We start from the raw sequence: 15,217 nt of genomic DNA, 5'->3' as shown, positions 1-15,217 counted from the left end.
CTGACCATGTTGCCGTGTTTCTTCGTGTGCCTGGTTATCTTGGATGCATGCTCATCAATACCCTTGAGAATGTACTTGGGCGGCGGGGGGTTCTGCAAAGTTCTGCGGGGGCGCTTTATGTCTGTTCCTCCAGGGGGCTTCTGGCTCACCTTGGCCTGGGAGCATGCCTGAAGTTCCCTTGCCCACCCAGCTTCGTGTAGCTCCCAGGTGGGTCTGCCTCTTGCCAGGCGACCCCAAGGAAGGTGGGCCTCAGCTGTGGCTCCCAGCATCCCTGCACTTGACCTGCTTCTGGAGGAGAGGCCAGAGCCCACCTGGCTGCCTCCCCAGGAGCAGACGCGCCCTAGGAGCAGCCTCCCCAAGCCAGAGGGGGCTGCAGAGAGCCTTGGGGGTCAGCTCCCCTCTCTGGGGCTCAGTTTCCTTGTGGGCAGATGGGGGAAGTGAGCCTCACTGAACTGGGGGCAACTGGCAGGTGTAGGGAAAAACATGTGGCCCTGGGCACCCACCCAGCAGGCTCTCACCCAGAAGGGACCCCAGCCTCGTGAGCCCCACGTGTCGGCGTGCGATTGGGCAGCAGGGTTGGGAACCCCGAGGGCTTTGTAGCCTTGGCCCAGAGGGCCTTCTCAGATTCAGGGTCCTGGCCCCCCCAGTGTCATCTCAGTGCCCCCCTAGATGGCTCTATACGTCACAGAGCTGTCCTGCCATGGCCTCCAAAGCCAGCCACAACCATAGCCAGTGTGCGGTTCCCTCTGCCAATCACCCCTCCCTCCACTTGGAGTCCTGCTGACCCCCAATGGGACCCTGTCTGTGCACCCACCACCCACCTACCCATCCATATACGTTTCTTCTCGACCCCCAGCGGGGAAGTGTGGAGCAGGGCTCTGCCGCCAGCTTGCCATGTCACCTTAGGTGAGTCCCTCTGGGCCAGTTTCCCCTTCTAGAGCCTGAGGACTCTGAAATGAGATTCCCAGGGACCCCTAGACAGTAGGTGGCCCCACCGTGTGGAGAGCCCCAGGCTAGGCCAGAGGAGGATCCCGGGAGGGGGAAGACCACAGGCTACGGAGTCACACGGTCCTGGGCACGTCCCTCTGCCCTCCGAGCTGCAGCTTCCTCAACTAGACAGCGGGGATGGCAGCGACCTCACGGGGGACTGCGAGACCAGCGCCACTCAACAGTCATGGCCTCGCGCTGGCAGCACACAGCCATGCTGGCGTGTTGAGGTGAAACCGTCTTCTCCCTTGACAGCCCGGATCTGTATTTCAGATGTGCAGGTGAGGGGAAAGGCAAGCTCTGAGCCCCGGGAAGCGGGTGGCGGGACAGCCCGCTTTTCTTTGGCATTCCCGCTCCTCACTTTCTGCATTTAGCTCTCTTGTTTTAAAGTTGCAAATGTGAACTCCCAGACACCCTACAGAGGACCAGAGCGAGCCTGTAAGGATGCTCTCTGGGAGAAAGCATTTGGAAAAAGAAACAGAGACATGCAGGACACCTGCCATTCTTCAGAAAAATTACCTAAAAAGGGAGGGGCTTGCAACCAGCACTCATGGGGCACTGGGCTGAGAAGCCAGATCCACAGAGAGTGGCATTAAGAAACAGAGGCTGTGGTTCTGGGGCGCCCTGGACACCCCCTGGCTCCACGAGGATCAGAGCTTTGGTTGGGTCAAGGGCACCAGTGTGGGAAAGAAACGGACGTCAAGGACGGAGGTTTAGGTGGTGTTTGCCCCGTGAGGTAGGAAGATACTGGTCTATAAAGCCCTTCCTCTGCATTATCTCCCCGGCTTGTCCCCACTTTACAGATGAGGAAACTGAGGCTCAGAGAAGCAAAGCACGTGCAGAGGCCGGATGCAAGCGGAGGATGGGCCTGGGACCTGAGCCAGTCTCCTGGCTCCAAATCCCACACGGTGGCAGGCAGCCAGGGGGTGGGCTCAGCACAGGAGGGGGGCCGGGCAGCCCTGTGGATGGGGAGGTCATCCCATGGCCACACCCCAGAGCCTGACTGAGACGGTCTGTAAGCGACGCTCACTAAGCGAGCGGTGATGTTAACACGTCCCGGTGGGGAAAGCACGCAGCACACCCTGCCGTGAGAGCTCACTCAGGAGATGCCCCCAGCAGGGCAGGCAGACGACCGCCCGCTTCAGGCTGGGCTGGAAAGCAGGACGTCTGGACTCCAGCACCAGGGGCTGCAGGCAAGGCGGGGGCAGGAAAGGCCAACGACAGGCGCCCTGGGGAGGCCAGTCCCCTCCCTCCCCTCCCGGCGTGTCTCAGTTCATCCACACGTCACTCATGCACCCCACAAATGTGTGCTGACGGCCTGTCCAGGCCAGACCCGGGGAGACACGCTGTCCCGAGAACACAGGGGGCCCAGCACCCTCCCCTCCAGCTTTACAGGGCAGCTGTGCCTGGCCAAGGACCCTGGTCTGGGGTGATGCGTGACAGAAGCCAGCCAGTCAGGGTCCTTCCCTGAGACTTGTCAACGGGGAATGGAGGAGGAAGGCCACCCTGGGGGGGGGGGTTCCTGCCGTGAGACTGAACCTGGTCGAGGCTGATGCACAGGGAGGACGGGAGAGGCCCCGCCAACCCTCGGCCCAAGGGCTGAGAACGGAGCCGGACTGCGCCCTCCGGCCTAAACTGGCTGGACTCCTCCCTCGAGCAACTGGACTGACTAGCATTAACATTATTACTCATACTGCCAGCTGCCGCTGCCTGAGTGCCGGCTGCATCCAGGCCCTGCCACAGCTGCACAGGTCCAGCCTCAGGAATCCCCGCAAGCTGGCTACTGGTGCTTCTCACTTTACAGAAGGGAAACCGAGCCACTGGGCAGCTCAGCACTGGCTGCGGCCACACGGTGACGACAGGCGATGGCAGGGTTTAAGTAGACGTCTGTCTGATCCCAAAGCCCGCATCCTGTCGGCAGGCCACACCTGCAGTTGTTCACAGAAGGCCCACTGTGCGCCAGGGGCCAGGCACAGAGCGGGCACTGCAGCCCTGTGAGGCTCACACCCACTGTGCGCGTGGGGCTGGGCGGCGCCAGCATCTACAGCATCCGGGGAGCCGAGCGCCCTGCGGGAGGAGACTGAGCTTGCCAGGAGGTGGGGAGAGGCCTCCCTGAGGCCCACCGTCTGCGCAGAGCCCTGAATGAGGGAGGGAGGGGGCGGGGGAGGCCCAGCAGAGGGGGCAGCAGTGCGATTGGCGCACAGTATGGGGAGCCATCATCTGGGAAGGCTTCACCCAGAAGTGACCCAGGGTGGGCTTCACAGGTCACAGAGCTGCCCCTCAGAGCCGGGGAAGTCACCTGCGGTGCAGGTGAGAGCGTGAGCGAGGCCCGGCAGGACAGCTGTGTGAGGGCACTGGGAACATCCATGGCCGCACCAGGTGCTGAAGGACGCACGCAGCCTCCGCCCTGCTCAGGCCAGGGCAGCCCCTGTGGGGCCTCCACTTCTGCTGGGGACCAGACCCACTGGGCACGGGATGTGATTATCTTTATTTTCACCAAATCAGCCATTTTTGAGCCTAAAAAGAGAAGGGGATCCCACCTTGAGCTCCCAGCACTCACTGGGACCCTGCATCCTGCACGGGCCTGGGGAGCGTATTTCTCTTCACCCTTCAAGGGGCCGGGGTGGGGGGTCACTTGGGACCATGTGCTCAGGGCAGTGGATCCCTGGGCTCATGGGGGCGGCCGCTCACTTATGGCCCTGGCGGGGTTAGTCCTCATTGGCCTGCCCAGATCCCCGGGGAGCTGGGTCTTCCCAGCCCAGCTCCTTGCAACTCCTCAAGGGCCCTTTGCTCCTCCACATTGCTGCTTCACCCAGGGCAGACACACTCGCGTGGGCAGCATGCACACCAACAGGCAGTGGGCAAGAGGGAGCCTAGAGGGCCCCAGGGCTTGGGCAGACCCAGGGGCCCAGCTGGCCACGCTGTGTGTGCACAGCTAGAGGGGCCTGCGCCCTGTGAGCAGCAGGGCCTGCCATGCTCCAGCACGGAGCTCCTGAGGGCAGACCTCAGACCCACAGTCCCCCAGAGCCTCTGTCTGCCCTGGGCACTCCCTCATCAGGCCCAGCAGAGCCAGGCTGACCCCATCTCAAGCCCCCACCATCCTCTTTGTGTCAGAGCTCCTGTGGGCCTGCAAGACGAAGCTGCCAAAACGTATCTGCCGCTGAAATAACCTAAGAAATAGCAAAACACTCACATTTATTGAGCGTCACCAGCAACCTGCCAGGTGCCTTCACTAATGTGGTCCTCACGACCCTGAGACAAACGGACTTTGCCCCCATTTTACAGATGAGGAAACTGAGGCTTACAGGGGGGTGGAGGCAGCCAACCTCAGTGCTTACACAACCCACCCCACAGAAGAAGGGGAGCCTGGGACCCTGCTGGCGTCTGGAAGGTTCCACACTCGGAGGCTCAGTGCCAGATCTTAACATCACCCTCCCAGGAGCAGGTGGCGAGGACGGAGGGCAGCACAGGGTGGAAGGTGGTGCCGACACAGGCCTGGGCATGCCCGGGCAGTATCCGCGCTCGGCTGGCAGTGCGGAAGCTGTACAGCAGGGCCCGGCCGTCAGCGCTGCCCGTCACCAGCAGGTCCCCGTCCGGGGAACACTCGCAGCCCACCGAGTAGCCTTCCACCTGCAGAGGGCGACACCGAGGGTGAGCAGGCCACAGCGGCCCCCACGCAGTCCCACCTCTTCCTCCAGCCTGTCCCTGTGAGGGCGTTATTACGCCCACCCTACAGAGGAGCGGGCTGAGGCCCAGAGCAGGCAGGGAGCAGAGCTGGCTTCACACCCAGCAGCCCCAAGCCAAAGCCTGAGCTCCTCCCGTGAGGCTGGGGTCCCGGTTTGGACCCTGGTGCACAAGGCTAGTTTAGCGGGATGACGATGGAACAGCACCAGCATGGCTGTCGGTGTCTGGCCTCGCTGATGGTCACTGAGTCCCCAGGGCCCCTCTGTCCCAGTGAGGCAGGCCTCAGTGGGGAAAGGGGATTGACGTAGAAATGGCCCCCACCCCCGTTCTGTCCTGCCATTCCCCCCATCACTCTGACCTGTCCGTATGAGCCAACCAGTGAGGGAAAATTTTTCCCACCAGCGGCTGGGGCCTGGGGTAGGGCCAGGTGTGGCCCAGGGCCTTGAGTGGACACCAGGCCACAGAGCATATGGTCACCTGGGAAACAGGAAACAGAATCTGCCTGGACAGAGGGCCCGCACACTCTGGGCCCGAAGTCCATTGCTGGCATTGTCCGGCAGGAGGCTCTGGGGCCAGAGCTCAGCCTTCCAGCTGGGGGACAGGGACAGGGTACCTTGTGCCCTTCGTAGCGCCGCCTTCTGCTCATCCGGTAGGGCCACACGGCGGAGAAGAGGGCCAGGTAGTTGCCATTGGTCTGCGCCAGGAACACAGGCTCCCGCGGGTGCAAGGTGAGGCTGGGGCAGGTGTATCTCTCCTGGGAAACAGGGCCACAAAGAGGATGGAGAAGGCTCCCGGTGGGCTGGCAGACATGCCACCCAGCACTCTGCTCGGGGCATCGAGCCCTCCTCCTGGACCTCAGCTGAGGGGTCTGTATGAGTTTCCTACGGCTGCTGCAACAGACTGCCACAATTCTTAGTGACTTAAAACAACGCACAATGGTTAGCTCACAGTTCTGGGGGCAGAGACTGAAGTGGGTCTCACTGGGATGGAACCAGGTGCCAGCGGAGCTGGCTCCTTCTCGCGGCCCTGCGGGGAATCCGTTCCCTTGTCTTTTCCAGCTTCTAGAGGCCACCTGCACTCCTTGGTCACGGCCCTTGTGGTGGACTGAAAAATGTCCCCCCAAGTATATCCATGTCCTAACTCCTGGGACCCGTGAAATGTCCCCTGTCCCTGGGAACCTGGGACCCTATATGGCCCCTCCAAAGATCAAGAAGGTAGATATAATTAAATTAAGGATCTTGAGACGGGGAGATTCTCCTGCATTGCTGCCCTAGGTGCACTCGCAGGTATCCTTATAAAAGGGGGGCGGGGGAGAGCAGACACTCAGGAGGTGGCTGTGAAGGAGCAGGGAGTGGCGGGAGGATGTCGGCATGAAGACTAGAGTGATGCAGCCACAAGCCGAGAATCCCCAGCAGCCACCAGAAGCTGGAAGGAGCAAGGGACAGACTCCGCCGGAGCCTCCAGAGGGAGCACGGCCTGCCAACGCATTGATTTCAGCTGGTGACACTGACCACAAACTTCTGGCCTCCAGACTGTGAGAGGATAAATTTCTGTTGGTTTAAGCCACCAAGCATGCGGTCACTTGTTACAGAGCAATAGAAAATGAATCCGCACGCCCACATCCCCACCTCCACCGTGAGCCCTCAGGGCAGTCCCAGCCCAGCCCAGGGTCCCACACAGCAAAACACACAGCAAGGGAGGCGGTGAACGGCCACGGGAGAAGATGAATGCCTGAATAAAGTGCTCAAAACACAGGCAGGGAAATCTCCCCGTCTGATAGGCTCGGTCACACAGACCCCCTAACCCCTCTCACCTGCACCTGTGCTCCCATGTTCTAAGTATCGTCCTTAAGCCACACTCGCTAAATGAGCCCCAATGCAGAGGGCAGCGTGGGGAGCAGCGGGAACCACGGCAGCAGACGAATGTGCCCATTGGAAGCATGGAGGCCACGGTGGCCCCGTGAGGAGCTCCCCAGAGGGACACTGCCCGGCAGAGCACCTCCTCCCCGCACAGCGAGTGAGGAGCTGTGATCCAGGAGGGCCGCCGGCTCGGGCGCGCCACGCCTTCCTCCACCTCGCTCGCTTGCCCTGGTCTCTGCAGGGGCTGTGGCGGCAGGACGCCCTGGTGGCCAGACACGCTCCTGCGCCCCTCCAGGGGCCTGGCCTTCCCAGGCAGTTGCACTAGAACCCTGAAGTGAAGGTCCAGAGGCAGGTTGGCGCAGGATCACTTTGAACCCGCTGAGAACAAGGGAAAAGCAGGGAGCGGGAGAAGCTGTATATGTACACCTGACAGATAGTTTTTCATTGCGGGTGGGAGAGAATAGCCATGGCTGATTTGAAATCTTAAAAGATGACGATGGTAGTGACGGGGATGGTGATGGCGATGATGGTGCTCGTGCTAGTGACGGTGAACAGGAACGATGGTGGTGATGAGGGTGGCGGTAGTGATGGTGATTCTGAAAATGACGGTGGCGATATGATAGCAGTGCTGGTGATGGTGGTGATAAGAGCGGTGGTGATGGTGGTGCGGTGGCGGTAATGGTGATGGTGGTAGTGATAGCAATGCTGAAAATAATGGTGGTGATGATGATGGTGGTGATGGTGGTGGTGATGACAGTGGTGATGATGACAGAGGTGATGACAGGAAAGGCATTCACGGAGCACTCTGTGCCTGGCACTGTGCTAGACCCTTTTTTTTATAAGCATTATCTCTTTTAATTCTCAAAACTGTTCTATGAGGCAAGTAATATTCTTATCCTCAATTTTCTAAGAGGAAAATGAGACTCAAAGAGGCTAAGCAATGGGCCCAGGGCCCCCAGCGTGTCAGTGGTGAGTCCAGGATTGTAATGCAGGTGGTCTAACTTCGGAGTCCCTGCTGGAACTCCGGAGCCACAGCCCAGGCAAAGCCACTGGGCAAGGGAGGGCAGAAACCCGCCAGCTGGCTAGCGTGGCACAGAGGGGAGGGGTGTCTTGGGTTGTGCAGCCGTCTTCCTGTCAATCTGGACTGGCCTGCCCCTCCAGACCCTAACCCTGCGGTGGCTGCGCTGGGCAGACGAGCAGGAGGGCAGTTAGGGAGTGGCTGTGATCTGGGAGCCTGTGGGAGGTTCTCTGGACGGGCCTGGCCCTACGCTTTGCCTTCCCCCACCTCGAGGTTTCAGGCAGACAATCTTCTCCCCAGAGCCTGCCTGCTGAACCGTCTCCCGCAGGAAGTGACCTGGGACCCAGATAGCCGGGGGCTACGGGGACGTGTCCGGGGCTGAACCTGAAAGCAATGCCAAACAGGCTGTCTCACATGGAAAATCTGGTTGGAGATTTTGGCGGAGCTCCGGAAATCCCAGGCGATAATGGTGCGGTCGGCGGAGTCCCGGCTCGAAGCATCTGTGCTGCTCAGAAACTCGGAGCCCTCCTGGAGGAAGAGGATGTCCAAGGTCTGCTGGATGGCTGCCTTGTAGCTTCTCACCACCTGCAAGAGTGGACGCCTGTCACGCTGGTGGGCCCCAGGAGTTCGGGGCAGGCACCCACAGGGAGGGCTGCCGAGCACCCAGAGGGCAGGAGAGTTTAACGGGGACCGTGCTGGGCAACGCACCCCCAGGCTGAGCAGCCTGAGCTGTGGAGCTGGGGCACGGGGCAGGGAGCCCTTGGGGCCCTCCCTCCCCGCCAGGCAAATGTCTGTCTCCCTGGGGACCTGCTCTGTGATACCTCCCACAGCCTCGCCTGATAGCTCCCTATGAAGAGTCCTCCCCCGCCCCGCCCACCCCACATCCACCAGCACGGGGGCCCAGGGCAGCGTGACGATCCCCGCAGTCAGCCTGGTCCCCAAGAGAGCAGCTGGTGACCATGAAAGAGAGCTTTGGGAAGGGCCCACAGCTAGTCAAGAGCAGGCAAAGGGTCTCAGGGATGCCTATCAATACTGTGGCCATACTTTGTGAAGAGGGTCTTGCTTCTGAAGACCTCATATAATTCACAGCTCATAAAGTCCCAGCCTATTGTCCCTGGAGCAGTAATCCTATCACAGGGAGCAGGCGTTCTTGGAGACCATAAAGCCAGAACCACAGCACGGAGGTCAGCTTTAAAGACACTTTTTATTTCTTAGTATCACTGCCAATATTCCATTGCTTCCTGTCTCATAAAGTAACGTGATTAAGTATCAAGCAGTTGTTCCGCCCTCTTTAGAGCATTTTATCACACTCATCTTCCATTCTAAAACAACTGGTTTGGGTAGGGGGGGTCCCAGGACCAGGACTAACAAGTATCTCCACTTAACAAACTCATGGAAAGAGATTCCATGCTCATGGGTTGGAAAAATAAACATGTCAAAACGTCCGTATTACCTAAAGCAATCTACAGATTCAACGCAATCCCAATCAGAATCCCAATGACATTCTTCACAGAAATAGAACGAAGAATCCTAACATTTATGTGGAAGAAGAAAAGACCTCAAACAGCCAAAGCAACCCTGAGAAAAAAGAACAAAGCTGGAGGCGTCACAATCTCTGACTTCAAAAAGTACTATAAAGCTATAGTGATCAAAACCGCATGGTCCTGGCAGACAAATAGGCACACAGATCAACGGAACAGAACTGAAAGCCCAGAAACAAAACCACACATCTACGGACAACTAATCTTTGACAAAGGTGCCAAGAACATACAATGGAGAAAAGACAGTCTCTTTGATAAATGGTGCTGGGAAAACTGGACAGCCACGTGCAAAAGAATGAAAGTGGACCATTATCTCACACCATATGCAAAACTTAACTCAAAATGGATCAAAGACTTGAATGTAAGACCTGAAACAATAAAACTCCCAGAAGAAAATATAGGTAGTCCACTCTTTTGTTTGTTTTTTTTTTAAAGATTGGCACCTGGGCTAACAACTGTTGCTAATCTTTTTTTTTTTCCTGCTTTATCTCCCAAACACCCCCCAGTACATAGTTGTATATCTTAGTTGCAGGTACTTCTAGTTGTGGGTTGTGGGACTTCGCCTCAACGTGGCCTGACGAGTGGTGCCATGTCTGCGCCCAGGATCCGAACCCTGGGCCGCTGCAACGGAGCGCGTGAACTTAACCACTCGGCCACGGAGCCAGCCCCCAGTAGTACACTCTTTAACATCGGTCTTCGAAGGATCTTTTTGAACACCATGTCTCCTCGGGCAAGGGAAACGGAAGAAAAAATAAACAAATGGGACTACATCAGACTAAAGAGCTTCTGCAAGGCAAAGGAAACCAGGAACAAAACGAAAAGACAACCCACCAACTGGGAGAAGGTATTTGCAAATCATACATCTGACAAGGGGTTAATCTCCAAAATACATATAAAAAAACAAACTCACGGACAACACGACTTTGAACTGCAATATCGAGCAACGGCAGGCAGGGCCCAGCGCCCGGCCAGCCTGCTTACCAGCTCCCAGGGCGCCACCATGTGGCCAGAGCACAAGCACGGTTCTCTGGGACCTCAGCCTGTCACCTGTGAAATGAGCTGTCTTAACAAATTTTTTAAAAACTGGAGGCCACAACCTTCCAAATGTTGCAGACATGTTTTCTATCATCCTCTTTCAAATGTATATAAGTCAAGTTCACATTAAATAAAGCACTCCATAAATCCAACTTAGATGGGTGGTATGTGGGGACCCATTCTCCAGATGAGGAACACTGAGGCTCAGAGAGATGCAGGGATTTGCTGAAAGTCACACAGCCAGGCTGTGGTGGAGCCTCTTCCTGCCCCAGCTGCGTCCCTGGGGTCCACATGCCAGTCTCCTGCTGGCCAATTCCTGCCTCACTAAACGTGGGGACAAATTCCTGAGGGAGGTAGGCAACAAATGACTGCTCTTCTCTGAGCCTCTTCAGAAGCAGCCCCCAGCTAGAGCAATTTCCAGCAGCGCCCCCTGAAGCCCGAGGAGTGGTCCAGGAGCAGAAAGAGAGGGAAGGCCACAGGCCTCCGAACACAGGGCAGGGAGACGGGCTACCCCTCCCCGGCCAGCCTAGGTAGCTGCTCCCCAGGGTGCGTGGGGCTGCCTGCCTCCCTCCCTCCGGGCGCCAGGATTCCACATGCCCGCTCTGCCCTCCCCGGGTAGCGCTGAGTCTCACAGAGTGTGGACCGAGAGGAAAGCTCCCTGCCCCCAGCCATGAGGGGCATGGAGGCTGTGCTGCTGACAAGATGCTCCAGCCTGCCCAGATGGGGGCTGGGGCAGCAGTCGAGGGCCTGGGACGCGGCGTGGCACACCATGGCAGTCCCCAACATCTGCTCAGCAGAGCAGCGCCATCCCAAGACGGCGTCCGGAATCCATTTTGGTGGGGAGGTGGGGAGGGGAGGGAACAACGCCCCACCATCATGGCTCTGGAGCAGTCTCTTCATGGCTCCAGACCCACCCCCACCTCCCAGCCCCAGCATCATTTCAGTCTCCCCTTGCTTGAACCACCCTGCCCTCCAGCCCCCCAGACCCCCATTCACCTGGGCCACGAGGAGCCTGACGGCCTTCCTTCCCCCGTTCCTGAAGCCCTCTCCATCCCCAAGTTCAGGTGCGGAGCAGGGAATCAGAGACGTCGGAGACAGCAAATGCCAAGAGCGGAGTAGTCCGGCCACCTCGTGTCCCTGGATGTGGCCTGTGTACTGAGGTGCCTCTCCTCCCTGGTGGTGAGGGGCCCACCGCAGCCCTGGAGCTCTAACAGCCTGTAAAGAATGGCCATTGGTGGGCGCCCACATGTGCCGGGCACTTCCGTGCTCCCCACAGGAGCGTGAGCAGGTGCAGGCCTCTGCACGACGGCCCTTCTCCAGCAGCAGCACCTCGGTCCCCAAGGGGGTTCAGGAAGTGCCTGACCCAGGAGAGGATGGAGGAGGAGGGGTCCCTCCCTGCCACTCAGTGAGTGCCCGTGAAGTGCCAGCCACTGGCCAGGGGTTTCACACAAATTATCTCATGACCACTGTGGAGGCAGCTTCTCCCAGGGGGCGGCAGAAGGCCCAGAGAGAAGCAAAGGGCCGGGGGTCCGTGGCACAGCTCCCTGTATGCCCCACCCACACACCACCTGCCCCCCAAGACAAACTTCTCCAGGAGCACGAAAGCCGTTGTGCTGTACGTTTCGTGAGGATGGATGGAAATGGCCCAACTCATTAGGGCGTCATAAAATCGAATGGCGGGGAAACAAGCCGTGTTATGGCGATCCCTGCCAATAACGCGGCTCTAAGTGGAAGGCTGACCTTTGAAGTGATCGCCGCCGAGCGTGATTTACTTGCCTTCACAACTGCTCGGGCCAGGAAAGAGCAGAGGAGCCGTTTGTGTGTCTAACTGGTGGGTTTTACGGCAAACTTAATTACCCCGACAGCTGGCGCGTCCCATCCCAGGGGCGGGGGACGGCGCTACGCGGGCCTAACTAGCTGAATCCGGAAGGGAGCCTCGCCCAGACTCTTCTGGCAGCCGAGGCCTCTGTCGGGTGAGCAGATCCTTGGCCGAAGGTCTACGGCTTTGGGGAGAGCAGACAACGCGATCATGACACATCCAGGTATGACGAAAATCACCTGATGTCCCTAAAACCTGCCAACGGCTTGGCCCGCCAGACAAACCCGGGTAACTGGGCTGCTTGTGAGTCATCTGAAGGCACAGCTTTCCTTCCTTGGGGCCCTGCCACTTTCAAAGCACACGGGGCGGGGGTGTGGGCGAGGGCCCAGTCCTGGCCTGGCTGCTGACTTTACTGTGTGCCCGGGGGAGTCCCTTCCCTCTCCGGGCCTGGGTGTTGAGTCACCACCTCGAAGAGCTAGGACTGGACAACAAGCAAGCCCCTGCGCCTCTGAGCACTGCTGGACCTCAGAAGGAGGAGGACCGGGGCGCAGCAGCTCCCCCACCCCGCCTCTGCCAGGCCTCTGCGCCCTGACCTGAAGGAAAGGAGAGGGGAGACACTGCTCTGGCTGTGCCCTCAGCCACCTGCCTCGGCCACCTGCCTCCCCCACAGGACTGCAAGCACCTGGGGACAGACGTCTGGCACATTTCTGGGTCACCCTTGGCCAGCACTGGGTCTGCACACTGCAGGTACCAGTAAGGCGTGCTGAATTAATGGCTGGATAAACAAATGGATGCATGAACAAAATGACAACTTGAAAAGTAGTGACCTCGAGGCCTCTGGCCCCCAGCCACATCCAGGCACTTGCAGCTGAGGGTGCTTGTGCCTTGGAGCTGCTGCCGATGGCTGTAGCAGGGAGCCACTGGGAGGGGACATTCACCCACGGGGCCTCCTGTGGCCCTGGACATGGAGACCAAGGAAACCTCATCTGCCAAGGAGGTCCGAGACCACGGCGGGGTGGCAGGAAGACCACAGAGGGGTGGCAGGAAGCGCAGAGAGGCAGTTCTCAATGCCACATCGTGCTCAATGCCACACGGTCGCTGGACGTCCAGAGGCTGGCGGGGCCTCTCCCTCCCCAGTGGGAGGGCCCGGGCTCTCAGGCAGACACCTGGTCTCTGAGCCTGACGGCCCATTACTGTCTGCAGGGCCCTGGGCAAGCAAGTGGCCTCTCTGTGCTTCAGTCTCCACACCCGTAAGGTCAGGATAATAACGGACTACGGCTTGGGAGCCAGCGAAGGAGACGTGCCTGGCCGAGCGGCCGACACACAGCAGGTGCTCAGACACCTTCTCTTCACAGGCCAGCCAGAGCTGGAGTCCCCAGGATGGAGCTGTGGGTCCTCGGACATGCCCCTTCTCCCCAGATTTCAATTCCTTCTCCCTGGAAGTAATCATATTGGCCTCTTCAAATACGAAGATGCAAGGACTCTCTGCAGGAAGCCAACTGGGGGGTGAGTGGGGGGCCCCTTTCTATGGTAAAGTTCACGCAAGTAGCCAGTCACATGGCACAGCATCCTCCAAAAGTGCTCTGTTGATAAATTCAAAAAAGATCAGAATGTACATTAAAAAAAAGAAAACATGATTGGATTTTTCTACAACGTGGGACTGGAGGAAGCTTTCCCAGCTACGATTCCAAGGCTACGAGCAACAAGAGAAAAGACAGGTAAACCTGACTGTGTGAAAATAATAACAATAATTCTAAAAACTATTGCATGGCATAAAAACCAAGTAAATAAATAAGGAAAGTAAAGAAGGCAAATGGGAGAAATATTTGCACTTATATTAGAGGAAAAGGTTACCATCCCTAATATAGAGTTTCTAAAACTATACGAAAAAGACCAAGAGCTCTATAGAAAAATGGGCAAGAGAAGTGAAGAGAGAGTTCATGAAAAAGGAAATGTAATTGGTTCTCTCATCTGGCTCATGACAAGAGGAACACAAATTTAAATTACACAGAGATACCATTTCTTACCTATCAAATTAGCAAAATCCCCAAGTTGGACAGCACACTCCATTAGGTGGCTGTGGGGCACTAGTTACAGTACACACGGCTCACAGGAAGGAGAGTGGTTCCGTCCCTGGAGAGAGACTCTGGGTAACACTGAGTAAATACCATCTGCCTGTCATCCAGCAGAATGCAGGACCCAGCAACCCCACTTGCAGGAACTGATCCCAAAGTGACACTGGAAAAATCCCAAAACAATCTAAGTACACCACCACTGAAAGTGGCACTACCTGGAAAAATAAAAAACTGGAAATAACCCAAATGTACATCAAGAAGGGACCAGTTAAAGGATCTTCAGCACGTGCACACTCTGAAAGGGTATGTAGCTGTGAAAAAGAACGAGGCCTGGGGCTGGCCCCGTGGTGCGGCAGTTAAGTTCGCACATTCTGCTTCAGTGGCCCAGGGTTCGCCGGTTCAGATCCCGGACACGGCACCACTTAACAAGCCATGCTGTGGCAGGTGTCCCACATATAAAGTAGAAGAAGATGGGCACGGATGTTAGCTCAGCGCCACTCTTCCTCAGCAAAAAAAAAGAAGGAGGCCATCTCCCTGCCTGCTCTGGGGTGAGCTCCAGCATATTCTGTTCAATGAAAAAAGCAGGGTGGGAGAAAAAAAGCGTGCCAAGGAAATAGAAGAGGTGATATGAATATATGTCTGTGTGTGCTTATATTTAAAAGCAGCAGAAAGATAAACCAGAAACGAAATAAGTAAATAAATAAGACTGCCATTGGAGGAAGGGAGAGCACAGAGGGAGGAGACAGGGCTGGAGGCAGAACTTGGAGGATTTCTGTGAAGGGCCAGACAGGAAATATTTTAGGGTTTGTGGGCCACAGGTAGTCACTGTTGCACATTCTTCTGTGTGTGTGCACATGCACATGCACGTGTGTATGTTAACAGTCATTTAAAAACATAAAAACCATTCTTACTCAAGGGCCGTACAAAAACAGGCTGTAGGCCAGGTTGGGCCCACGGGCTGTAGTTTTCCAATCTCTTCCCTAGAAACATGTGTGTATTTTATAACATTATACAAAAAAAAAACCTTAAAAAGCAGTCTCTAAAATGTGAAAGCAAAATTAAGCAAAGGAAACTAAGCATGTATTGAGCTGGTAGCTTAACCACACAAATAAGATTTATTTTAAGAGACATTAAAGCTCAGTAATTTTTTTCTTTGAGGAAGATTAGCCCTGAGCTAACTACCGCCAGTCCTCCTCTTT

General features: G+C 57.0%; 1 protein-coding gene across 3 annotated transcripts in view; it reads right to left on the bottom strand.

Moving 5' to 3' along the window:
• Positions 1-4,165: 4,165 nt before the first annotated feature.
• The window catches only part of WDR25 (WD repeat domain 25), a 137,188-nt gene continuing 126,136 nt past the window's right edge, over positions 4,166-15,217 (bottom strand). For all 3 annotated transcript variants that reach the window (XM_023628397.2, XM_023628395.2, XM_023628396.2), the window contains exons 5-7: positions 7,963-8,133; positions 5,285-5,425; positions 4,166-4,617 (exon numbers count right to left, since the gene is read on the bottom strand). In XM_023628397.2, coding sequence (XP_023484165.1) covers positions 4,396-4,617; positions 5,285-5,425; positions 7,963-8,133 — 534 coding nt within the window. In that variant the 3' untranslated portion in view covers positions 4,166-4,395. The remainder of the gene's footprint in view (positions 4,618-5,284; positions 5,426-7,962; positions 8,134-15,217) is intronic.

The sequence above is a fragment of the Equus caballus genome, chromosome 24 (assembly GCF_041296265.1).
Source record: "Equus caballus isolate H_3958 breed thoroughbred chromosome 24, TB-T2T, whole genome shotgun sequence".
Taxonomy (NCBI): Eukaryota; Metazoa; Chordata; class Mammalia; order Perissodactyla; family Equidae; genus Equus; species Equus caballus.
This window is presented reverse-complemented; position numbering and strand designations above follow the sequence as displayed.